The sequence below is a fragment of the Anopheles coluzzii genome, chromosome 3 (assembly GCF_943734685.1).
Source record: "Anopheles coluzzii chromosome 3, AcolN3, whole genome shotgun sequence".
NCBI classification, from domain to species: domain Eukaryota; kingdom Metazoa; phylum Arthropoda; class Insecta; order Diptera; family Culicidae; genus Anopheles; species Anopheles coluzzii.
The window spans coordinates 16,015,885-16,042,453 of NC_064671.1; the positions used below are offsets into that span (position 1 = coordinate 16,015,885).

General features: G+C 42.5%; 2 protein-coding genes across 3 annotated transcripts in view; both read left to right on the forward strand.

Moving 5' to 3' along the window:
- The window catches only part of LOC120958351 (developmental protein eyes absent), a 39,952-nt gene extending 17,533 nt beyond the window's left edge, over positions 1 to 22,419 (forward strand). The window contains exons 4-8 of the mRNA XM_040381083.2: positions 16,781 to 18,302; positions 19,684 to 19,879; positions 20,008 to 20,122; positions 20,214 to 20,458; positions 20,605 to 22,419. Of these exons, the coding sequence (XP_040237017.2) occupies positions 16,781 to 18,302; positions 19,684 to 19,879; positions 20,008 to 20,122; positions 20,214 to 20,458; positions 20,605 to 20,786 (2,260 nt within the window). The 3' untranslated portion in view covers positions 20,787 to 22,419. The remainder of the gene's footprint in view (positions 1 to 16,780; positions 18,303 to 19,683; positions 19,880 to 20,007; positions 20,123 to 20,213; positions 20,459 to 20,604) is intronic.
- A 2,596-nt stretch (positions 22,420 to 25,015) lies between these two features.
- Positions 25,016 to 26,509, forward strand: LOC120956709 (cytochrome c oxidase subunit 4 isoform 1, mitochondrial-like). Of its 2 annotated transcripts, none has more exons than XM_040378401.2 (3): positions 25,016 to 25,136; positions 25,742 to 25,953; positions 26,048 to 26,509. In XM_040378401.2, the coding sequence occupies exons 2-3, from the start codon at positions 25,747 to 25,749 to the stop codon at positions 26,372 to 26,374; spliced, it is 534 nt and encodes a 177-aa protein (XP_040234335.1). In that variant the 5' UTR covers positions 25,016 to 25,136; positions 25,742 to 25,746; the 3' UTR covers positions 26,375 to 26,509. The 2 variants fall into 2 exon arrangements, with proteins under 2 accessions (XP_040234335.1, XP_049464377.1); XM_049608420.1 differs by lacking the exon at positions 25,016 to 25,136 and adding an exon at positions 25,157 to 25,251.
- The last annotated feature ends 60 nt before the right edge of the window (positions 26,510 to 26,569 follow it).

The window sequence follows — 26,569 nt, forward strand, 5'->3', positions numbered from 1 at the left end:
TGATGGACTGCTAGTTTTCGTCTAATTAGATTATTATTAATACATCTTTCCACCCATGTTGCGGCTCTCCCGGTTGCTCCAAAGTGAACTGTTTAGACGATCCCTTTTCGTTGTGCTTCTGGTTTCCGCGCCGAGCAATGGTCTGCTAAAACCGACCGAGAAGCGGAGAGTCTCTAGCCGTGTCACGGTCGTCCGTCGTCACACTCGGCTTTCGTCGGCGGTGATGAGGATCGTGGCACCGTCACCAGGTCCGGATTACTTATGGAGTTTGATCGTTTACGATCTCGTTAGTAATCGGTGGTAATTTGCGAAAATCTTGATTGACCGTTGTGGGGAGGAAAAGAGGGTTGAGAAGGAAGAACCTCCGGGAGGGAAGAATTAATTCGTTACCACCACCCCTCACAACAGTGTACGATAACTTCGATCGTTTTTTTGAGGTTTTACCTGATGATGGATTGATCTGCTTGGCCGAAGAAACGGTTAAATTATTGTTCCCTTTTGCGCTGGTGGATTGCGAATCGGTCGAAGGACGCCTGTATCTCCGTTTTCCCTTCATCTTTCCCTTCATCTGTAGTCGTTTTCTTTCCCCGTTTGTCAATAAATTGACGACGATTTGTTAGGAACGGTATTGATGTCGCTTTGAGTTAGTGTGACAGAACAATTCCCGACTTTCGTTGGTGTGGTGGAGGAAGTGTGTCGAACTGGGGGAGGGGAATGCAGATAGGGCCCGAATGGGTAGAAAAAAGAAGAGGAGAATGCAAAATAATGATGTTGCGCTGGCGAGAGGTCCAACAACGACGACGACGACGACGACCGAAGTAACGCAGACGGCTAAACGTGTCGCCGATGGACCACCAGATCGTTCGTGGACACGCGAGCTTAATGCAAACGGACGTACGGTAACGGGCACGAATTCAAAACAAAGAATCTTTAGGTGTCCGATAGGAAACAGAAACAGAGAGTGCGAGAGATAAAGAAATCGAGGAGACAGCACCGAGGGACGGCAAGAGTTGGAGGCAGTTGGAGTTACAAAAGTAAGATATACGCGCTGGAAAGCGCACAGTGATGATGAAGATAAAGATTATGATTTAAGACACATTCGCCGTTTCGGGGCGAGAGATGGGGGGGAAGGAGAATATATCGACCCGAGGCCGCGAGGCTCCAGGCATTCGTCGTTGCCCCAGTGTCAGGCGAGTACACGGCGCCTGGTTCGTTGGAGGTTGGCGGTAACGAAGGGACCCAGGGTCGTCGTATGTAACGGGAGAGTCCACATAATGGACCACTGAACAAACACAGCGGACGGTGGGTGGTCCCTGGTTATAGAGCGGGTCCGCGAGATCGCACGATCGCGCGTAGTAGTGTAGTGCCAACGGAATGGGAAAATTAAATTCACACCAAACACACATCGATCGATTGGATCGGGAGGACGATTCTACACCCACCTCCCGCGGTCTCCCTCTCCCTTCCTCTTCCTACTCGGAAGTGTGTAAATCGGTCTGATTGGTCGCCCGGTGGTGCGTGTGTCACACTTTTGATGGCGTTGGCCGTATCGAATTTAACGAGCGCCCTCGAATATTAGGAAATCATGTTTATGTGTGTTTGTTTTTTTCTTTCGTTTCTTCCTTTTCTTCTATTTTGATGAAAGCGATAGTGAGATGATACTAGAGGATCGATCGATGCAGTCGTATTGTTTTTCTATTATTAAAAAGAAAAACGATGAATGGGGTTTGCTTAAGTTGGGTTTTTGTTTTGGACTTTTGTCACCGTATATGTCCTTATGTCATATTTAAGCTATGTTAGGACACGAAAAACATACAAAAAGCATATGTTCTCAAGTGTAATTTTACGAATTCCTTATCATCTGGGAATTGTTTAAAACGCACAGACTATTGGTCTTTTAACCTTACTTTCCCTCTAGTATTTAGGGAGTAGTATCGTCCATGTGATGCCCTAAAAGCCGTAACTGCTGAGTGTTAAAGTGTTAAAATCAAAACACATGTTGTAAATTGTGTTTTAAATTGGTTAAAGGTTTTTTCTGTAAAACTCTGTAATGTATCTATTAAGAAAATGTATTTTAACAAGCCTAACTAATAACGGCTTTTTTTAATGAGTTGAATCAGAGTGAAAGAGAAGCTGTAGGGATTTGAATTTTTAACTTAATCCTTTGTTTTTACAAACTCACTCTTAGAGCCGACAAGCAACAAGATCTTTTTTAGTTATACTACTTTTTTTTTTTTTTTTTTTCTACTGGAATCAGTGAAAATAAGGTTTCTAAAGAGTGAGTCATGAAAGAGAAAAGATTAAACGAATAGATCCACTCAAACTCTTCGTAATGTGTTGATACCACACATACATTTGAAGGATGCAAGTCACTTACTAGCTTGTGATCAGTGTGCGCTTCTCTATTCTTTATCCACATGAACGACACATGATGTAGATCATTTCAATACGATATACACATTAATGATCATAATATTGATGATTTTCAAGAGTCTGGATAAATCTTATTCATTTCTAGGAACTTTATTCATTCATTTATGGGTTTGCCTAGATGACCTTTTTAATGTTACAAACTAATATGGAAGTACATTGGCACATGATGACGATAATGACTATAATGATAAGTCCAAGCTTTTAGGTAGTAGAAGAACTGAAATTTCATTGAGATTCTCGTACTTCGATGTCCTATTAATATAATGTGTTATACTTTTTCGTGTAAGAAGTTCTAGACCAGTTTCAATCTTTCGAAAATAGCTTGGAACTGTGTGGCTTCGAATCATCCGTATATCATAGAGAGTCGAAAACCCATGCCAAAAGTCTCGGATAATACATAAAATCGTGTAAGTTGTTTGTATATTTAATTACTACAAACTATAAAGGCACGTTTATGAAATAAAGGTACATAAAAATATCTAAATCGGTATTTTGTATTTGATTTCTTATTTTTCTTTAAATCCTTTTTATTATATGTTTAACTTTTTCCATATATTTCCGTTGATTTTACAATATTCCCGTTTTTTTTGTTGATCTTCTTTTCATTTTTGGCGTTGCATTGGCCTTGCAAATATTAGCTTCGCATCGCTACCTCTGATTTATGAAGTTCGTACCACCGCTGGTGCCAAGTGTCATTAATAATGCGTGCAGCGGAGCGCGCCTTACTGGATGCGCCACGTTCTAGAATCGGCGCTGCCCTGCCAATTAGCCAGCCCTCAACAGCGACCGCAAACGTGTGCTGACTGGAAGCCAGTCGCCGTTTTTTTCCAAAATAAACATAAACCACTCGTGCCATCTTTATCCGCAGCCTTTCGCCAAAGTCATGCTGAAGAACTCATCAGATGCTTGTGCGTGATGATAAAAACCGATTCTTCCTGCGCTCCCCCGTAATCGTTAACGCGCGGCAACCCCATCCTGCGCCTCTTTATCCACGCTGATCTCTGGTCGCTCGTTACGTACGCTGTGGATGATGGGCGGAAAGGCGACAATTTTCAGCACATTAAGCGTGTTGGCGTGCTATGTTGCGCATGATGCGAGGGAACAAGGAAACAGAGCATTTTTCGCCTTACGAAGCAATTAGCATTGCAAACATGCTGAAATCGTTCATCACCACCGAGTGTGGCATGTGGCAGAAGAGACACGGTTGAAATCGGGAGAAAACGGGCTCGTGAAGCAGGCAGCTCGATCAATGGTGATGCCCATGATGGAGAGGAGAGCGGACGATATTTTTTTAAACAATTCCTTTTCATAGGAAACTTTAAAAAAAAAGAGCAATGTGTGTACATTTTTTCCTGAGGTTTTCATTCGGGAGGTTTTCCTTCTTTACGGTCGGCTTCAACTACCGCGATCATAAAACCAGCATAACAACCCCCTCGTGTCGCCTGTATCTCTCTCTCTCTCTCTCGCTCGCGTGTTCTTTTAACGGCAACCCAGCGGAACAGTGCGCATAATAGAGGGCTGTGCTCCCGTCGGTTTAATGCTTCCTCTCCAAAAATTGCAGCGCTTTGAAAAATCTCAAATTTCAATCTGCGTCTCTTTTTTTCTTCGGTGCGTATGGTGGTCGTGCGGGACACCCGTTTGTTGGGCCGGAGATGCTGCCTATAGTAGATCCCTGCTGCGCCTGCACTGAGGTATGTGTACGTGTGTACGTAGTGCCCTCGTCACACAAGAGGGACACACAAACAGGACGTTAAAAAGAACAGTTAGTCCAAGGGAGGGGAAGACATCGGAGCAGAGGAAGTGCAGTACATCATGAGACAAAGGAGAGAGGACTGTATGTGCTCCCCCCCTGCTTTGTGGAATCGTGGCAGGACACCTGTAGCATATTTGCTTTTATGGACGAATCTTGTTGACGTGTTTTAAGAGGATGTGGGGTTAAAATCTAATACGCGTTAATAGTTCACAGTTCTTGGGATACATTCAGTTAGTTGCTTTAAATTTATTGCTCGTAGAGAAGGATAAAACCAAATATATTGATACAGTAGATTTAAGCTAAGAGATTTGTTTCTTTTAATTATTTTGTTTTGTCGTTTTCAAGTTTATTGATTTCCTTTTTGTTTATGTTTGAATTGATTTATGTTTCTTATTGTTATGTGCATGTTAATGTGTCCCGTTATATGTGTTGCAAACATTAATTTGTGTTTCATTTATTATGGAGCCTCTTTTGTTTTGTTGTATTTGTTGTTAAATTCACTTTTGTTTCAATCTAATTTAACATTTTTAGACAATTTCGGCTAGTTATTTTTACATAGAAATTTTAACCGAATTGTATATATTTTTTCGATTATAATAAAAAAAATGATGAACCATTTCATGATAACAAAATTAAAGGAAAGCATCAACTAATAGGAGTTACATCTTCGAACTTCTACATTTAGCCATTTTGGGCATGCTTTTGTACATTGTAAAATCATTCATCTTGCGGTGCGATTGGACTCGAATTACTGCATTTGCATCTTCAAATTAAACTGAATTAATGACTAAACCCAAATTTTTTAAATGCAAATTACGATGAAAACGGTTAAACTAAAGATGTTTATTTTTAAATTATTTTAGTTAAGATGATTTTCTCCTTAGCTGAGCCACAGTTACATACTTTCTCAAACCCATGACCTCAGCTTTGGGTCATATAATATAACAAACAACCATTTAGTTACTGGGTGGTATGTCTAGGGCCGTGATACTTCTAAGCCTAATGAGTAAGAATAAAAATAATGAATTTTTGGTGTGTGTAAAAACACTCAATTGCTTCATCCCAGACCCATATTCCAGTGCCATTTTTCCCACTTACGAGGCGTTGCAAAACTAGTTTCTTCTTGTGCGACACAGCCTCCTCTCGAGTGAGAGAGCGACAAATTTCTTACCATTCTAGTACCAGCGCACTTGAAAAGTGTCGATAATTGTCCCGGGTGTGCGTGTGTGTACACGGTCGATAAATCACAGTAAATGTCTTCTTAAAAATCCACCCAAATGCATCGAGAAACCATTCTACTTTCTGCGCGTACACACACGCTTTCCAGTTCAAGGCAACGAGTTTTGCGTCGTGGAAACAGTAATAAAACAAAACACAACATGTTGCTGTCCCTAGTTACAGGACATGTTGCTCATGCATTTTTTGTTTAACTATTTTTACGGTGACACTTGAAGTGATCCTTCCCACACATGCCACAGGCAGTCCCGGGGCAAGGATCGGCATTTTAACGCGCCTCGGAATGCCGTACCGAAAGAACCGAAAGGATCCTTGTAGACTCCTTCTCCGCACTCGTTAATTTATTTAACGGCTTGGGCTCGGCGATGCACATGTGTTGCACAAATGCGCCCGCCCTACCCTAGGACGTGGCAGTGGCGGCGGCAATAGCACAAGGAACAAGTGGTTTAAGAAAAATAGAGAGGACGAAAATGCAAAGAGCCCCGATGATGATGATGAGTTTGAGTTTGTGTGCCGATGCATTTTTGGGGTGCGCCGTAAGATGAAGAAGGCTTTCGGAAGTGTCCACACAAGGCAAGCAGCGCCGCTGTGTGCACATTTTGGCACTCAGAGTGTGCCTTTTGCTTCACTGCTGGGACAGCAGACAGGCCAGCTGGCTTTGCTTAGCAGCACTCTAAGCAAATAGACACGGCCAAACGCAGTTCCCGAACCCGTCCGGTCCTCTTTCAAGTGTGCGGGCAAACGTAAAGGGGCAAACGACCAAATATGAATGTTTTTCTTTTGCCGACTTTGCGCCTTTCCTTCATAATTTTGCGCATCAGGGTGTGCTGCGCAGGCTCCAAAGCAAATGGATTGAATTTTTTTAAATTCTTCGCACGTGGTGCGCGATCAAAGAAGGAAGCAAACGATAATATTTCACATGTTACTACTCACTTGACGCGTGGAAGACAGACGGCCAGGAACAGCAACACAAAAACACAAACACAAGAAACATTTGTCAAGCGTCAAACAAAACGCATTGGCATCAAATTCTTAAATATGTATTTCAACATTAAGAATGTTCTGTTCTGTTCCCGTCTACAGAGGAATTACGGTTTCATTTACGAGATTGAGGCGCCGATTTGGCAATAAAATGTGAAGCACTTCTTAATGCAGCCCTTCCAAACACGTCCAAACAATCGTGTTATTAGGGCGTTGGCAGTGTAGTGACGCGTTTTGGAGCTCAATATGCTTATGTCCTATAGAAAAAACCCTTCCATTTTATTGGCTGCTTCCGCCACTAGTGCGAAGGATTTTGTTTACGCTTGCTTCAAATTTCATCGACACTTCGTTGCCCGGGAATGCTGCCGATGCGCAGATGCCCGTTCTCTAATCATTTTCCACTCCCGGAAGGCCTTTAAAGAGTGGATGGAACGTTTAAACATAACACTATAATAATCACAAGAAGATCATTGTTAAAGAAGCAGCGTGTATGTGTGTTGTTTTGGTGTGATAATGATCGTAAGCTAAACAATCGGGGTACGGTTTTTTAAGCGCTCCGACCAACGTTCTCAAAGCAATTCAACGGCCTTTTTTGCTTTGCTCCAGACGGAATATGCTGCATTGCGTAACTTGTTTACTTTAACCTCGGCCGCCGCACACGGCCGCACACGCATACGACAATGAGCGCTGTAATTATTATGTAATTCTAGCATTATTACACCATCCGCGCATCCCCTTGGGAAATGGTGGTAGAGGAGGAGGAGATGTCAATGCAGTGGAAACTAATCCGCCCTCTCCATTCTTCTCCATTCGCGCGCTATTAATAGGTTTTAATTCATTCCTGCATCCCATAAAGACTGACTCTCCCTGCCCCTTTGGTCGTGCCGTGGTCGTTGTGGACCGGCCCCACTCGCTGGCAATCAATTTAATCTAGCCTAGCTGCTGTCCATCGTTACTCCCCTGCCCCCAAAAAAAAAAGAAACAAAAACCGGATGCACCCACCAGTCTCGCATTGTCGGGGTTCACTTCCTGGCATTTCCGTACCGGCCGCGCGCTACTACTACTACCACCACCCATGGTTGCAATGCAGTGGTGGTGCAGTGTTTTAGTGGCTAATGTTAGATTGTTAGGCAGCTGGTTTGCATGCGAGCTCTGGTGCATTTTGGTGCTGCAATGGTGCGAGGGGCCGGAAGATGGTGGGCACCACGCGGCCATGGTGGGATATTAAATTCGATACCTTTTTGTCGCCGACGGTTACGGCGGTTCCAGTGAGCTGTTTCTCTTCTTTTTTTATATGTGTGTGGCTGGCATGGGACGTTTGTTGGTGATGATAGGCGAGTGGCAGTAATAGGAGCGTAATATCATCCGTCAAGCGTTGCTGCGGCACCGGCCTGACGAATGTGGAGTAAATATAGATCACGTCACAGTGCATCGGTATTTGAGTGTTTTAGTTTTAGTCACTGTGGTGCTCTCTGTGGCGCCCTTACATATTGTGTGGTGGAATTTACATTGGGTGGAAAATAACATAGGTGCTTGTTTGTTTTCAGTGTTGACAAATTTTGCATTTTTTTAAGTGAATTTCTTTGGTGAACATCCAGTTGAAATTAAAATAAATCTGTATTTTATTTTTCCGCATTAGAAAAGCATTAGTATGAATGTTTTGGAGCCGTCTCGCGTTTTATTCCACATATTTTGAATCTCTTCCACGATTGATTGGCATCGTTAGAGCATTTTGAAAACAAATTATTCAAAATATTTTAAGAAACAATCAATAAATCGGAAGATATTTTCAAAAATATGTGCGAAACAGATCCTGAAATGATTAGTAAAAACACCACTAAAACCTAAAAAACAGCACAGCACAGGTATTTTAACAGTATCGATTTATTTCGTGTTTCATTTATTTAGTTTGTTAGTTGGAGCTTTTTCGCTCTCCTTGTTTGGATTCATAAGTAGGAGAAAAAGGGCAAACAAATGGTCTTCGATTACATTGATTCATTCACTCAGCAATCAGAACTTCAAATTTTCTCCAATTTCATAACCTAAGTTCCTTTTGTAAAATTATTCGAAAAAAAATCGACCATTATTATATTATTAAAGTACTGGTATAAAAAGGTAATCAACATGTTGTTCAACATAATAGTCAACATGTAATCAACATCAACATACTGTGCAACAGAGCTAAAACTAGTTATTTAGACATTTAATGAACTAGATTTAGAAATTAGTTTCAGTAAAAGAACATCGTTCATTTTGCCTTTAACATTTTGGTTGTATGAACTTTTAATGAAACAATGAACTTACGATGAACTTTCAGTAATACTCCGTGCATATGAATTTTGTACATCAATTGTTATCAATTTCCATTAAGCAATCAAATGAGGTTCGTAAAGCATATAATAACGGTTACATAATTCATCAAACATCAACCAACTTTCGATAGAATAGCTAAATACACAGAGCATTCCGTGTATCTAAAGCATCGATTTTTTGATGAAGCATGTAATTTTATCGATTTTTGCCCCCGTCGACATGGCAACAGCAGGCACTGGTATTGGTACGCCGTACGCGCTGCAAACCGCTCTGATTCGTCGATAGTATCCAGCTTTTCCTTCTAACACCATCTAATGCGGTGGAAGGAGACCATAGACAAATCAACAAATTTCGGGAAAAACTCAGCCCCACTATCCATCCATCCCCGTTTTGCCCGAGCGACGCAGAGTGTGAAAATACGCACCAATCAGATCGTGGCGTCCGTTTACGTGGTGCGTCCATCCCAGCGCAATAGACACAGCCGGCCAAGATACTGCGTTTGTCTATATCCACTTAAATGGGGGGGGGGGGATAGAAAAGCGTCCATTTTGGGGAGGAAAATCCAACCAACCGGCAGAAGCAGTCAAAAAATTCATAGAAAAACCTTTAATCACCAAACAGAGCGTGCCGTGTGCGTCGAACTCCCTCCCTGTCGTACGCACTGTCGATCGATTTTTCTCATTTCCCGGCCAGCCTGCGCCTGTTGGACGTTTTCCGCCCGGTGTTAACGATTGCGTTGCCTTTTTTCAACGTCACTATGGCGACGGAGCGCATTGGATGATGATGATGATGAGCGTTGAAGTTTGTTGGCGTGTTGGATTGGGCGGGCGGTGGCGTAAAATATCGTATTACCCCTTATTGGGGTGGGGTCGATGGGCGATGGAAATAACGTTCAAAAAAAAAAAAGGACACACTTCCTCCTACTTCCCAGCGAAGGAAATTGTTCTCAATTTCTATACGCAAAGTATTTCCGACTTTGGGTGCGTGCGCGTTTGTTCTCCCTCGGTTTTGGGAGAGCTTTTTTCTGTTTTTAGGAAACAAAAGAAGATAATGGGAAACATAAGATGAACGTCATCACCATCCTGATCAGTCAGTCAATGTAGGAGTCTTTGTAGGGGGACATCAATGGACCAAAACAACAGAAATGCTCCTATTTTGGATGGTGTTTGTGTGTGAGACACAGAGAGGCAAATGTTTTAGACAATAAATAAAGCAAAGCCTCATAAATCTCTCTTTTACGTTACACTTTGTCACAAAGCCTACGTTTGATCAACGGTAAAGATTGCCATTCCACAGGCGTACTGGCGAGAGCATAATTATGCGTCTCCCTCTTAGTGTGGTTAACACACTTTTTACCATGCAAGAATTAAACTCATCCAGAGCGCATAAACGTAGCGTTCAATAAAAATTGAAAACCTCCAAGGGTTTTTTAGTAGTAGTGCGCCCAGTAGAAAGCTGCCTAGGAAGATCGAACATATCGGGACCATAAATCAGACCCCACGGTACAGACGGGCGGGGTTCGGGTACGTGGAAACACCAGCGCCGTTGGTGGTATCGGAAGCGAACGAAGCGAACGAAACGCGCCATGAGATGAAGACATTCGGTCAATTGGATTAGGAACGGATTATTATGATTGCCACCAGCGAGCCGAGGGACTTGCTGGAGACGTCGTCCGAGCAATGCTTATCGTGCTGGAAGGGATCACCCGGTGGGAGCCTTCGCCCGTTGATGGTCAGTGTCAGTGTGTGTGTGTGTGTGTGTGTGTGTTTTTTTTATGGACAACACGTGCTACAGTTTATGTTGAATCTTTCCATTTGACTCGATTTATTTGTGCTGTTTGTCACTTCACCTCTCCCGACGTTAAGCGGACGTCGTCGAAAGGCAAATGGTGGAAATGTATTTGATGGTGTTAAAATTAAGAGGTTTTTTTTCTTTCGTCGTTTGATTGCCGTTACCGGGAAAGCACGTACAAATTGGTAACGGAGCTATGTTTATTTATGGCTTGTACTACACGCTCGTCAAACACGACCCATTACAACGGCTTCCCGGTCGGTTCGGTTAGCGAGACATGATCAGTACATGATAATGATAAAAGCTACAGAAACAGATGGTTGTAATTTATCGATCAGCAGTAATGCTCTAGCATGTAATCTTCAAGATTGTGATCATTCAAATATGTTATGGAAACGATCACTACACAGTTTTAAAAGCAATGTGAACTGCAGCCAACTCAACTAGATTTCAATAGATTGATATTTGAAAACAGCGTGTACAGAAACAATCCAAGTTCTTTCATTTCAAATAATTACTATATAATTGATTTAGATATTTTAAATGTTTTAGGTAAAATAAAATGAGCACCCTTTCTAACATAATTACTGAAAACCATCGAAAATTGGTTTGCATCACAGCCTCGCAATAAAAATTCAAAAAAAAAAATTTCGTGTAGGTGGCGATGGATTACGAGATTATATTACATGGTCCAGCATAGCTTACGCCCGTGAGTTAGTTGGTGGGAAAAATTACAAAACGGAAACGTTGACCACCACCGCTTGATTCCTCGCATCCCCCAAACTAACAACTCGGACTCAATGTCACCGCAATGGTTAGACACAGTTCAAATTAACTAACCATGATGCTAGCTCCCGCACTCGCTGGACTTTATAGGAAGCATTAGATGAAGATGAATGCGTTGCGTGAGTTTTGGTTTGGGATGGACCTTAGGATGGAAGCCAGCGAGCGAGAGACACATGACGACCACCCTGTCGTGGTGCCATTTGGAAAGCAAACTGACCTAAACTCTGTGCCGCCGCATGTGTGTGGTCCAACGCCTTTTGGGGGAAAGATAAATGTGTGAAAGATGTTGTTATGATTTGCCAACGAAAGTGGTTGGGGTTTCATTGAAGAATTCAAATCTGCATCATTATGCATACTTTTAAAATTATTTTAAATTCTTGTAGTAAATTTGTATTTCATTTCTAGTTATTATTTAAGTTTCTTTATCATCTTTTTGTGTGAAAGCTAACCTCTCCTCTCATCATTAAATTATCTATTGTTTGTTTCTACGAACTACAAATTATTCTCTTTTCGGTATATGGATTCATTTTCGTTTATTTTATCTTATTTATTATGAGCTACGTTCATATGATTAACGCATTTTAATTGCTATTGTTATTACTTCTTTTAGTTTACGTGTTACAAATGGTCTTATTCCTGTATTTAATGTTATCAATTACTTCTTTAAATTAACTCCATTTGCTTTTCACTTTCCAAATTATTTTTTTAATGTCTTACTTTCTTAACTCCTTATTTCGCATCCTTCTTTTACTTTCTTAACTCCTTATGTTATTATGTGTCGAATTAAATACTTACCTTATTAATTAGTTTATTACCTTCTTTTCTTATGAATCAATTTCTTTCTTTAGTCGTACTCCTTTTAAGCACCTTTTTTATAACCTTTTCATTCTTAAAAAGGTTATAAGTGTTGCTTTACAAGTTTTTAACTTGAAACCTATTACAATTTAGCTCTCGAATCATCGATTCATGTGATCATTGTTTTTATTATTTATTTATCTTTCAACCATAAAAGATCATTATAGCATTTAACTAGCCTTCCCAAATAATTTACGAAATATTTAGTTATTGCATGTCTTTCTCCTAATTGCTGATATGCGCACTAAACTCCCGTGCACATGTACCGCTTTGCTAAAACGTGATCGTTTAAAACTGCCACCAACTGCCCAAAATGCACAAATAAAATCCATTCAAAAAAGCACATTTGTACACTTACTCCTCTCCCGCCACAAACAACCCTAAAGTGCTGTTTGAGGTGGTTCTTTTTGTTTTGTCATCATCGAACCAGAAGAATGGTCTGCTCGTGTGCGCAGATTTTTGCCGGGAAAGCATAAAAATGTTCTCACACTCTGTTGTGCTGCCTGGCACTGGTTCTTTAGCGCAGCGATCGACAAAATAATGTTCCCCTGGCTGGCAAAACGGCCGACCGGGTGGTGCCGGTGGTGGTGCGTTTTGCACATTATTTGTTTATTGTTGTTTTGCTTACCTTTCCCATTTGTTGGGTTGTTGTTGTTTTTTTTTCGGTTGTCTCATCCTCGTACCAGCACCATAAACCAATTTAACCATCCCCGGGAGAAAAACGGTACATGATTGGCAGGTTGAACGAAGCAAAAAGAACTACGCGCCAAAATATTCAAAAATTTAACGCACACAAAACGGGGTTCGTTTGCTGGTTTGCGTGTTTGTTGGCGTAAGCAAGTTACAGCAGTGTGCGCGGATGTGTGTTATTGTCTGTCGCGATAATGAAACGCGCTGTCTTTTTTTGTACAAAGTTGCGTTCTATCCCCCACCGGGCCACTTGTGTGCCCCCGCTCCATAAAGGAAAGCACTACTTCACAGTTCCTCCTTTTCACATACGTCCAGACGCACATTCGACCCATAATGGGTGTGGGACGTCCGTTTCCAAGAAATACAGGTTGCTCTATTTTGTTGCAAACGTGCAGGTCAGCAAATTCTGCCCCGTTGGTGTCTTGGTTCTAAGTCTCAATGCTAGCCCACAACATATTCTGTTTGACACCAAAGCCACCAAAACCGTTGAGAAAATCTTACATTGGGCCTGTGCGAGAGACAGTAGCAGCGCGATCTTTGCATTGGTGTGCAGAAATTTGAGTGCACATGACAGTGGGTGAAAGAGGCTAGCGATCGTTTGTGGCCGTGGCGTACCGGAACGGAAGGAAAACACACACGCGCACGTCTCGATCTGCGACAATCGAAGCATAAAAAGGTCACCTCCCGGAAGAAGAGGGCTAGCAGCAGCAGCAGAAGGGCTCTCGGCACGTCTCGGTCGGGGATCGGATTACTACAACTGAATCGCACACTTGTGGAATGTGACAATACACACACACACACACACACACACACGCAGCCGATAGAAGGAGTAACCCCTTTACCTTCTGAAGCGTCCATTTGATGGAACATAAGGGCACCTTACACCACACGGCTTCGCGAGCGGAGACAATTGCTGACATTTTTGTTTCTTTTTATCAGACAGTAAGGGAATGTTTCTGTTGACCTTGATTATATTTCTTTGCGGCACTTTCACATGAATCGTTTTGTGTTACATTTCTTAGGGTTTTAATCGTTTTGGCATGTCCTATTGCGCCCGCCTTGCAATGGGCACAATTTCTTATTTTGTAAAAATGCAATTCAAAAAGTACAGTTAAAAAAGTAAATCAATGTATGCCAAAAGTATGCCAAATTGCATACCATCAGGCGTTCCTGAAGGCCTGTGTGAGAGTTAATGTTGGAAGATTTCCAAAAACTCTGTGTTATACAACATATAATTCAGAAACAATAGGGTAAATGTACCTATAGTGGTGATAGTACCAATAATGGTGGTATTGCACTAAAATGCGGTCCATACGGCAAATTAAAAGTAATTAAGTTATTTACGTTAGTGTGAAATGTGCTTTAGCCTTTTACAAAGGGTTTAAAAGATAAATGGGACCATTTCATTACTTTGTGACCGAAAAATCCATTATTTTGTGAAATGTGTCCACATTTCTCCAAATTCCTTAGGATTTCATAACGAAACTCATATTTCTCTTAACGTTCTAAATGACCACTTACTTGTGCAATTACTAATTTTTCAAAATAACTGTTATGAAATGTTATTGTTTTACTAAAATTATTTGCCTTTTGACCATATTTATGCATTTTTAAGTGTTTTTTACCATAGTGCCATTATTGGTACACAAAACAGGCATGTTCCTATAGTGGTTATAGTTATAAAATCAATAAAAACAGGTCGTTTTAGATTTTTCGAGGATATTTTTGACATGTCGTACTGTTTTCACTAAAAGAAACAAAAGAAATAAGTTTTATGTAGGTAATTTACCAAAAAAAGGCGAAAATTTGCTTATTTCGCTGAATGAAAAATCGACCTCAAAACAAGCTTTCTGTTCCGGGTGTGGGTTATACGACAGGTGTTATATAGTACTTTAGTCAATAGTTTCATCAATCTAATTTATATATTTTTTTACGATCAAATTACGCAAGAAACGAATATTATAGCAGTAATCCTTGATATCCATACGAAAGCAACTTCGAAAGTTTCATTATTATTATACATTTTTTGGAGGTATCTTTGTTTACCACCACTATAGGAACACAATACGACGACTATAGAAACCATACCACCATTATAGGTACAACGAATCATTCACAAAAATATGTATTTTTTCGTAAATTTGATGTGTTTCGTGGTAAAAGTGGTTGTGATTGCGAAGATAAAACATATTCGAATTGCAATGTGTTAAAATATTCAGAAATTGTCCTTCCTGACACTTTAAATTCATTAAAACACATCTGTACCACTACAAATTGCACCACTATTGGTACACTTACCCTAATTCAAGAACATAAAACTATGTTGAAATGATGTTTAAAATCGTTAAATCCGTTATTTTAGCTTGAATAATGCGATATTTCTGAGCGCAATATGTATTTGTTCTATACAAAAAGGGTAACAGAAACGCCTGAAGATATGCAATATGGATTTTTTTTTTGATATTCAGTTTTGATTAATAATTTAGCTAAATTAGCTCACAATACGAGAATTAAGTACCAGTATATCAGAAAAAATACACACGAAATGGAGTTTCTTGCATAATTTTATGATGATGGTCCTCTTTCTCAGAATTTGGGACATAATGGCAAATTTCCATGATTTGTTGTTGCTTTTTATTATTTTTTTTATTAAATATCCCAAAAAATAAAGTAATACTAGTATGTGGGTTGAAATTTCACATCAAACGTTATCTTGGACGACTTGCATTATTTACGCTTCAGTCGCTTCACATCCAACTTTTCAATACAATATCTGATATATTTAAAATATTTAACTAAAGTACAAAATGTAGCTGTTATTTGTTATTTACTTATCAGTTGTTTTATATTATGCTGATAAATCGATAATTATTTTAATTCTTAAAAAACGATCTAACTTACCCCGTTTGTCCCTGTTTTGTATGCTCCCGTTTCAAGCTACGTTCTCTCCCCTCCCCATCCCCCCATATTTCCATTACAACACACCGGCCCACATTTGCTGCTGCACCTCGTGGCATGTGTTTGGTGAGTTTTCATAATTAGGAAGAAAGTGTGAAATTACAATAAAATTAATGCACAACCACATTTCGGGCCACAAACCAGCGCGCGCGTGTGTGTGTGTGTGTTTGTGGAAAGGACGGGGAGACGAAGGTAACGGGCGCACGCGCACCGGAGCCGGAGGGTGGAAAACCCGATCTCCTTTTACAACACCGCATTGTTGTGTTGTGTATGTACGCGGATCCGTATGTTTGGCTGTGTTCGGATCAACATTAATATTTGTACTGTTATTATTATTATTATTATTATTGCCATTGGTATCGTTCGCTCGGTGTGTGTCAAACCAAACCAAAATAAATACGTTACAAGTCCCCCGGTACACGAAAGAAAACTTGAAACAAAAAAAGGAAAGGAAGGAAAGCTCCGTCGTTGTAGGACAGTTTGGGACGATGCGTCATAATAATAACGATGATGATGATGATGATGATGATGGTAGTCATAGCGTGTAGTAGGCATTGTTTTGCGCCCTGACACGTCTCTCGACCCACATAAATCAAAAAAGGAAAAACTTCCCCCCCCCACACACACAAACCAGCCTACTTTGTCTCTTTGTCCGGTGCTGGAATAAGCAATGCCGGGTGTATGCGTTGTACAAAGGATAAAAAACGCACTATCCCTTCAAGGGTTAATGAAGATCGCAACCAGGACCGGGAAAACAGAACAGTAAAAAGGTTTAAAAATGGTGACTGATTTATACGCTTTCCGGTTGGCGCTGGTGTGTGTGTCACCGGCCGCACAGCCCAGCAGATGACTAATGGTTGAAATACGAACTTTGAAGAAAAATGGCTTCATTTTCCCTTCCAAAAAAAAAAAAAAACAAAAATCGGCCACCACGTACCACGTAATAATGGTTTTCCCCTTTCTACCCTTTTCCCTCTCTTTCAGATTGTACAGTAATCTCGCCGACTCATCGCCACTAGGAGCAGCAACGACGGCCGTGTCAGCAACGCTGGACACTATCGGAGCGGGCCCGGCACTAGCCCTGGGAACACCGTTCCACTATCCGCCCGGTGCGCTGTCAGCTCACCACACCACCGGCAGCGAGCATACCGTTTTCAATCACGCCGGCACTGGCACCACATCCACCACCAGCACGCCGTACCGTGCCAGCAACACGTCCGGCGGTTCGCTGTCGCTACACAACGGGCTCACCCTAGGCTACGGTACGCTTGGCAGTGCCGCCAGTCCAGTCGGCAGTTCGTTGACAAGCCGGCTAAACAACAGCGCAGGAAGCAGCGGTAGCAGCAGCAGCGGCAGCAACAGCTCCTCCACCGTCGTCAGCACGGGCACGGTCTCGTCCGGTGGCAGCTCGGCCGGTTCCAGCACCGCGGGGCTGGTGGATGGATTGTCCACGTTGGCCACTGGCAGCAGCAGCAGTCTAGGCCCGCTGCTCACCACTGGAGGCGGGGTGGGCACCGCCACCGCCACCACGGCCGCCGCTGCCGAGCTGGGAATGTCGCACTGGCTTAGCGACGGTACGGTCAAGTCGGAACTGCGCAGCCCCGGACTGGACGCGAACCATCTGGCGGCGTCGGCCACCAACCTTCCGCTCGGTGCAGCGACCGCCGCCCACCACCTCGACGGGACCGGCCTGTTCTGCGCCAATCCCGGCACGACCGCCGTCGCCACTGCCGCCACGCTGGATGCACTGCAGAGCCAGTCGGCTGCGGCCGCTGCCACCAACGTGTACGACCACAAGTCGGACTACTACAACTACTACAACAGCATGCAGCAGTACACGCCCGCGTTCTACTCTTCCGCGTACGGTGCGACGGCGTACGGGGCGGCCCGTACCGCCTCGACCAAGATCCCGTCGCCGAACACGTACCTGGCGTCACCGTATGCGGCCGCGGCCGCCGCCAGCAACAACAATTCCGCCCAGCTGTACTCCTCCTACGGGTACAACTCGTCGTTTGGGCAGTTCGGGGCGGGGCAGCAGGATGGGTACAGCTACTACAACGATCAGTATAGCCCGTACTACGCGAACACGGCCAGCTACTCGCCGTACGTCAGCTCGCCCGGTTCGAGCGGGAGCCAGGCCGGGTTCCATGTGGCCGCGGGTCTGTCCGCGGACAGCCCTTCGGAGGCGCACGCAACCACACCGAACATGCTGGCCCATTCGCATTCACCCCAGTCGCCGATTTCGATCTCACCGACGGCGGGCATTGGGGCGCTGCCGGGCGTTGGTGGTGGTGGTGGTGGCATTAGCAGCAAAACGACACCGACCGGGAAGTCGGGACGTGCGCGGGGAAGACGCCACGCACATCCCAGCCCAACTCGGAGCTCCACCAGCGAGCCGGGCATTAGTGAGAAGGCACCGGAGCGAATCTTCGTGTGGGATCTGGACGAGACGATCATCATTTTCCACTCGCTGCTGACCGGGTCGTACGCTGGCCGGTACAATAAGGTATGAGGGGCAATTTCGAAGAAGTAATGAAGCAATCCCAGGCGGCGTTCTAGAGATGTGCGCACAGAGTAAGAATGAGTGAGTGAGTGAGTTGAATCGTGCAAGTGCAATGTACAGAATCAAAGCAACACGAACAGTAGAATATGAATATTTTCGTTACTCACGCTATTTTGGATTTTAGGATTTATTTCGAAATCAAATCACTCGCTCCATTTGGGCCAAATTTGGGAATCGCTCTTTTGGGATTTAACTCATTCACTCTCTGGGACAAATTCACATTTTCATCTGAAACACTTCAGAGGACTGATTAGTTATGGTGTATGAGTATTTTGGGATTTAAAACTCATTTTGTTCGGGTTCTTATCCATGCGAATGGGACATTTAATTCAGAATCAATTAATTATTAATTATTCAATTATTTATTTAGATTCTATTATGTGTTCCTCGATACATTTATTGCGAAACTGGTACATACGGATATCGGTATTCTGGAAAAAAGAACAAATTTCAATCTCTATTGCTACTTCTTACATCGATTGTGTCGTGTGGTCTTGAGTGTGAGTGATGAGAATCCGCCGGTCCAACACGATACAATTGGTTTGAATTCCGATAAGAGTGAGTTCGGCGTAATGAATCATCAAAGTGAATCTTTGAATCTGAACCTCAAGCTTTGAGATTCATGAATCAGCCAAAGATTAAGTTCACGAATGAAGATTCATAAACCTCAGAAGATTCATGATTCTTTGAAGACTCATGAATATCTAAAAAAATATCTAAAGTTTAATGAATTTGATAATAATAATTCCAAGATCTTCTGTTGTTTATGAATTATTTTCTAAGGATTTATCTCCCCTTTTTAATTCTTGTTTGTAGTGAGAAATATCGGTAACTAATTGCGATTTTGTGCATTTAGTGCAAATTAGGCCTATTTTCAGTATCTTTTCGAAACGATTCCCTAGTAACATGTTATGATTGATCAAAGAATGCATAAAAATAAGCTAGAAAAGATGCATCACTCTTTAGCGATAAATGAATCTTTAGAAGTTCACAACTCTTTGAGATTCATTAATGTCCTAGGTTCATTTTAGTATGACAAGATTCACGAATGCTTAGAGATGCATGAATCTTTGGTGAGTCGATTCAAGATTCGTGTCACTCATCGCTCACCACGAGCTTCGAGTCACTCATTACTCTCTTTACAATTGATTCATGAAGCACCACACTAGTTCTTGAACGATCCAAGATTGTACAATTTAAATCTAAATTTTGGGAACATGCGTATTTTACGTTTAACTTTTCCTGAGCGGTCTTTAACTGAAATTAATTTCTGGCAGCAATCATCCACTTACCGTCTATTAAAATCTTCTCCTTCCCATTGCAGAACCGCGACCACCAGGTGCAGCTCGGCTACCGGATGGAGGAGCTGATCTTCAACATGGCCGATGCGTACTTCTTCTTCAACGATCTGGAGGAGTGCGATCAGATACATATCGACGACGTGGCGTCCGACGACAACGGGCAGGATCTCAACAACTACAACTTTGCCGCCGATGGGTTCCACACGGCCACGCCACAAGGTAAGCCAGCAGGCGGCAAACCGAAGTTTCCTCCGGCCCGCCCATCCCAAAGCCCTAAATCAATATTTGAATTTGAAAGGCTAACGGACAGCGGTCCCTTTTTGCGTGTGTATTTTCTTCCTGCCCAGGAGCTCCACCCAATGTTTGCCTTCCGAACGGTGTGCGCGGTGGCGTCGACTGGATGCGGAAGCTCGCGTTTCGCTATCGGAAAATCAAGGACACGTACAACACCTACCGGAACAAGTGAGTCGCTTTTTTGCTTCTTAAAATATTCAGAATCCATGCTAATGATTGTGTTGCTCTTCTTGTCTCTCTCTCTCTCCCCCTTCGACAGTGTTGGTGGCTTGCTAGGGCCTCAGAAGCGTGACCACTGGCTGCAGGTACGGTCGGACATCGAGCACGAAACGGACAGCTGGCACAGCCTAACGCTCAAGTGTTTGAACATGATCGCACAGCGCGAGAACTGCGTCAACGTGCTGGTGACGACGACGCAGCTCGTACCAGCGCTGGCAAAGATTCTCCTGTACGGGCTTGGTCAGGTCTTCCCGGTGGAGAACGTGTACAGTGCGAACAAAATCGGTTAGTATTTTGCAGGGTTTGCCTACTTGCAGGACCCCAGCTTTTTCGATTTTTGTACTTTGTTTCTAATATTAGACGTATTTCTATGCTGTACTTAACTCATTTTTCCCTTATTCTTCTCTCACCTCCACACTCCTCCCCCCAAGGCAAGGAGCAGTGTTTCGAGCGGATCGTGACACGCTTCGGGCGCAAAAGCACGTACGTCGTGGTGGGCGACGGGCAGGACGAGGAGAATGCGGCCAAAAATCTCAACTTCCCCTTCTGGCGGATATCGAGCCACAGCGATATCCGATCGCTACACACCGCGCTCGAGATGGGTTTCTTATGAAAACTTTACCCTCTCGCCACCGGCCGTACCAGCCGCTAGAGCAGCCCGATCGTCGGAACCGAAACCTTGGCCGTGCGGAATAGATGCCATTCGCTGCCGTGAGGTCAAACACCAACCCAAACCAAAAGACAAAACAAGTGCGAGCAACGAAGCAAAATACTACGCGAAGATCGCGCGATGTTCTTTTACTTAATCTTGCAACATCTCCTGCCTGCCTGTTGTAGTGTACCGATCGCTCAAGGTGGGGAATATGGGGTGTAAATTGCGCGGATCGATTGCGTACTATGCGCGAGGCAACTGTGGCGGAAGGCAGCCAGTATTTATTATTGTTTATAGTGTGCAGCTTGTTAGATGTAAATTGTATGGTTAGAAAAAAAGGGAAAGTCGCTTCTGAACATGTTGGAAGTATAGTAAGTGCTTTCCGAGCTTCCGGAAGCTCTGAAATGAAATGAAAAAAATGTAAAAGAAAGAGAGGAAAGCTAAGATAGAAGAAACCCTCAACACATAGAGAAGGGGAACACAATAGAATACAGAAGATAAAAACAGATGCAACAAATGAAAATGCTCAAAAGAAGAAAAAAGAAGTTATATAGAGCAAAGAAAAACATGAAAAAACTCTACTAGTAAATGTAACAGGGGGGAAAAACGAAGATAAAACGCAAACTAAACATCTTCAAGCTGTATGAATAGAAAAAGGAACAGAGTACAGCAAGTAAAAAAAAACAAAAAAATACACGAAATGAAAGTGTACAATAAAGAAGAACGAAAAGCTGTTTAAGAACGAAAAACTCCTAATGAGATGGCCATCAACACCGGCGCCACCAGTACATCCCAGTGCAAATACATTGTTTTCCTTTCTTTTTTATATAATTGTTTAATACTATCCCCCCTCGTTCTTCTCGCCCAAACGTTGTGTCTATGTAAAAGTATGTAAAATTATAATCAAATAATAATGGCGAATAGCAATTATGTGAGAGAGAGCGTATGCAAGACATGCCAGCGATAACAGTGAACATGTTTGCGTTAGGTAGAATTGCAAGAATTGTTAGTGAAAGGCGTCAGGAGATATCAGCAGTAAAAAGGGCTCTCACTTGAAGCGTGAAGCGTTGGAAAAGTTATCATTAATGTCGATAAACTCACTGTACATACTGTTGCCTATCTTAACGTCGTCCTCACTTGGTGGCATAAAAAAGTGAACCCTTCTCCTGGGGGACTGGTCATCTTGTAGGTGTAGTAATTTGTTTTAGCTGTGACATAGAGCAAATATCATCTACCCATTAAAAGAGGAACATCAAAGCGCCCCAAAATACAGAATAAAAAAATGCTCCGATAATGGGTGATCCTTCGCAGGAACAACAGCAGCTGTACATAGTTTACAATAGTCTACATCAAATCAAAATATTATCCTATATAGAGTAAAGTTTATCGCATCGAAACAACAGGGTGACAAAGATATAGTAATGCACCGTCACGTGAACCCGGGAGCATGTAAGTGTTAGGGCACATCGCGTTTCGGGTTGCGAACAAATGGAGCATGAAATATCCGTACATCCTAACTCCGCTCGTGAGCACTATCATGTGTCGTATAGGGAATGATGGAGAGTATGGAAAATAAATAAAGAGAAAAAAATGTATTTTATTTGTTTTCTGGTCTATTTATTTATTTTCTAGTGAATTTATTCTTTATTTTTTAGTAGTAAAGTTAGTAAGAGAAACTAAATAAATATTTTATCAATTAAAAATAAAGAACATATATTTTTTTAAATTTTCTCTTACTTTTGTCCTCCTCATGGGATTAACTTAACATCTTTTAACTTAAAGAGGCGGTCTCCAATGACCTGATCGATGACGACCGATAGTTCATTCTGTGCAATGATTCACCGATGAACAGATTTTTGCTCCATTTTTAGCCAAAATTTGTCCTCTGGGATAACGTTGATATTCATTTTTGTTCATTTCAGAGTCATTATAGTTCATTTTGGATCATTTTTGATTAATTTCATGAAATTTTTGTTCCCTGGATCGTGTTATACATATAACTGAAGTTCATTTTTGTACATCAAATTCATCGCAAACTATCGATCATCATCGATCGTTGGTCAGAAAGGGCTTCTAAAACTAAGGGAGCGGTAAGGGTAAAGGCAGCATGGTCAAGGGTGAACCGAACCCAGCAGCAGTACAAAGCCTTGAGACAGTATGGCTCTTCGATCTCGGACGACAATTTAACAATTAGACCCAGCGATTTGTTGGCTTTATTAAGCACGTGTTCAATATAAACATTGAATGACAACGTTTCGTCTAGCCAACCTCCCAATTCCTTAACCGAAGTTACACTGCTAATCGGAGTGACGCGCAGTTTATAATTATGGACGAGCTTGTGGGATCTGCCAAAAGAAATAACATTTATTCGGGCACAATGGAAGACCGTTAGAGAGACACCATACAGAAAACGAGTCGAGGGCATTTTGGACAGCACAACAATCTGAAAATGAGGATACAGGGAAAAAGATTTTGACATCATCTGCATATAACAGAATACTATCGAAAGAGGGTAAGAGAGACACATAATTTAGGAAGAGATTGAAAAGGAGAGGACTTAGATCACTTCCTTGAGGTACCCCGGAGCAACCATCAAAGGTATCGGACAAATCAGTCTGTATCCTGACTCCACACTTTCTTCCAGTTAAATAAGATTTACACCATGCAGTCTACACCCAACGGCAAGACGATCGAGTTTAGCCACCACGCCACGGTAATTAGAACATGCGAAGCGGTTACCCTTTTTACGAACTGGGATCAGCCAAGCAATCTTCCAAACGGCCGTATTACAACACAAGAAGATTTGTTGGAAGTTAATTTTACAAGGGAGAAAAGAAAAGGGAGTTCGAGAAATGTCTGTTACATACTTTACTTGGCACGTGATCATGATGATGATGACACGTTTCGAATGATTGAATGATACACTAGAGATTTTTCGTCATTTCTGGCCATTATTTCTTTCACAGATATGTTTCTTCTACATCTTTCACATAAATATCTACTGAAGAACAACATAAACATTTTGTATACACACTCAACACTTATTCTTGTACTAAAGCTACACAGAAAACTTTTTTTTACTGAACTTCAGTAAAATTTTACTGAATTTTTTTTAACTGAAGTTTCAGTAATCCTTTTAGTAAAAAGAATGTTTACTGAATCATTCAGTAATGTCCGGTGCTCACCAAAATGACAGCTCGTTTACTGAAATCCCAGTAAAGCCATTCTCATATTACTGATTTTTCAGTAGTTGGTAGCGATTAAAAAATGACGAATTATTTATTTTAAATTGAGTTTTTATTGATGCGCAGATATTGCCAGTCCCTCAATGCATATTCATACATGTTTTGTGTTGTTTTATACAGTTTTTATACTGTATTTTGCTGCCGCAATTGTAGATGGTTCAGTAAGCGCTCACAGACACCACCCAATTTCAGCAAGCACAGTGGGTTGTAGCAAACATTTTACACACCAACACGGCTGCCAATTGTTTTAAATTAATCCCGTAAGCCGAAATATCACCTGAAATTTCACCAGGGTGCCTGTAAGCGCCTACAAAATCATCTTTTTGCACATCACGAGCAAGTAGGTACCGCATTGTTTTGTTTTGATGTTCTGACTGACAAGTCGATTTGACAGAATGAATTGCTGCATTTTCAGTAATTTGTTTTACTGATATCCACTGAAACGACTTATTTGACACTTATTTTACTGATTTTCAGTAAAATGCGTATTACTGAAACGAATTCAGTAAATTATTTTGCTGAAAGTCAGTAAAAACATGACATTCATGCTGAAAATCAGTAAAATATTCTATTACTGAACCGTTTCAGTAAAAAACTTTACTGAAGCAGGATGAGAAAATTTGCTGTGTATCATCAAACATTTCGAAATTTGGCCGAGAAAGCAGTATCAAAGGGGTTTGATGGCTTCAGATTTCAAAAGGATGTCTTTTTTTTTCATCATCAACATTCAATAAGAGTAATTTTCCAATGCACTCTTTCCCAGGATACAAAAATAACAAAACTACTATTTTTACTATAAGGCACCGCAATTCCAACGTTCGTTTCAAGTTAAATTTAAAATCATTGCACCACTGTTCCGCTCGTAACAAATCCCCGCCAGAGGGCAGCACAGAAACGATCTAAATTCGCTCTAAATTTGTATGCTGTCACTATCGATGACCAAACCCGTTCGCCCACTGTTCAATCGGTGACAGATCGGTCAAAAAAATTAAAGGACTATTTTTTTCTAAACACAAGTGCAGCGAAAAACTTCTTCGATTCTCGGTCGGTTCCAAATTCACTGGAGGTGAGTGTTGCTTGCGGTACTGCAAAAAGGCCTCGGCGGGGAGAAAAAACCCGTGCCCTTAGTGATCTCTTGTTCCATTCCAATCAAATATTGCTGCAAGTGTGTGGAAATCAAGGTTGGCAAGCTCTGGTCCCGCGAAGAACCGTTCCGTTTTGTTGCCAGCAGAAGGAGGGAGTGTTTTTTGGGGTTATGATTTCGTAATCGTAGAAAGATGGTGAAAATAAGCTGGCCCAGCTGGGACATACACTGGGATTTGCACACATCCCGGAGGGGAAGTTTGCAAATGGCACTGTTTGCTAGTGATTTGATTGTTTGCGTGAGTTTTATTTTTGCAACCCGTGGTGCAACTGTTGCCCTAAAGAGGGGGTGTTGGCAGAAAAAAAGGGCTTAATTATAACCATTACATAACGATGTTTTTTTCCCTTGCTCTCGCTGCTGTCTTGTCGTGCACACCTCATCCCTATCATAGCAGTCATATGTTCTTGTGCAGACACTTGCGCAGACACTCACCCCGACTGGGAGAGAGTGCATTGGAATCGTTTTTCAAGTGAAGGAGTTGACTGATTGATTGTTCCTTTTCTGCCTTTTTCCTCCCCTCAAAACAGAAACGATGGCGAACGTGAACCTAGCGTCGGTGGTGCTCCGCACTGCGCTGCGTGCAAAGATTGGCACCCGCCAGTCCCACGACATGATCACGCAGAAGATCGGCAAGCGGGAGGTGGTCGGACACGGCTGGAACGGTCTGCCGGTGTATGCTGACCGCGTCGACTACCCGATGCCGGCCATCCGCTTCAAGGAAAACACCCGTGACGTCCTGGTAAGTGCGCCCGGCCTGCGTGTTCGTATTTGCTTTCTCTCATAAATTAATCTCTTCCGGGTGTGGTTTTACTACGGTTTGTTTTTTTTTGTAGGCTCTGCGCGAGAAGGAGAAGGGTGACTGGAAGAAGATGTCGGTGCAGGAGAAGAAGGCCCTGTACCGGGCCTCGTTCTGCCAGACGTTCGCCGAGATGAAGCACCCGACCGGCGAGTGGAAGGCGTGCCTCGGCGCCGCCCTGATCGCCGCCTCCATGAGCCTGATCGGCATGATGCTGCTGAAGGCGTTCGTGTACGAACCGATCCCGGAAACGTTCGACGAGGAGCACCAGAAGGCCCAGCTGAAGCGTATGCTCGACCTCAACATCAACCCGATCCACGGCGTGTCGTCCAAGTGGGACTACGACAACAACAAGTGGAAGTAAAGCACCGGGGTTTCGCAGGTGTGAAAGTAATTAAATTCCGTGATTATGGTGGTACCCCTCCCTCTCCCCCTTGCCCTGGGCGAGTGCTGTGGACGCTTGTTGAGCTAATAAAATATCAGTGAAGCCTCTAGGATACTTCATCTGGTGTACTCGTTACTTGTGTGTGTGTGTTGCTGAGTGTGTCGGCGTTGTGAA

Coding starts and splice junctions, on each gene's coding strand:
- LOC120956709 (XM_040378401.2), top strand. CDS start 25,747: ATGGCGAACGTGAACCTAGCGTCGGTGGTGCTCCGCACTGCGCTGCGT. Junction 25,954..26,047: donor AAAACACCCGTGACGTCCTG/GTAAGTGCGCCC, acceptor TTTTTTTTGTAG/GCTCTGCGCGAGAAGGAGAA.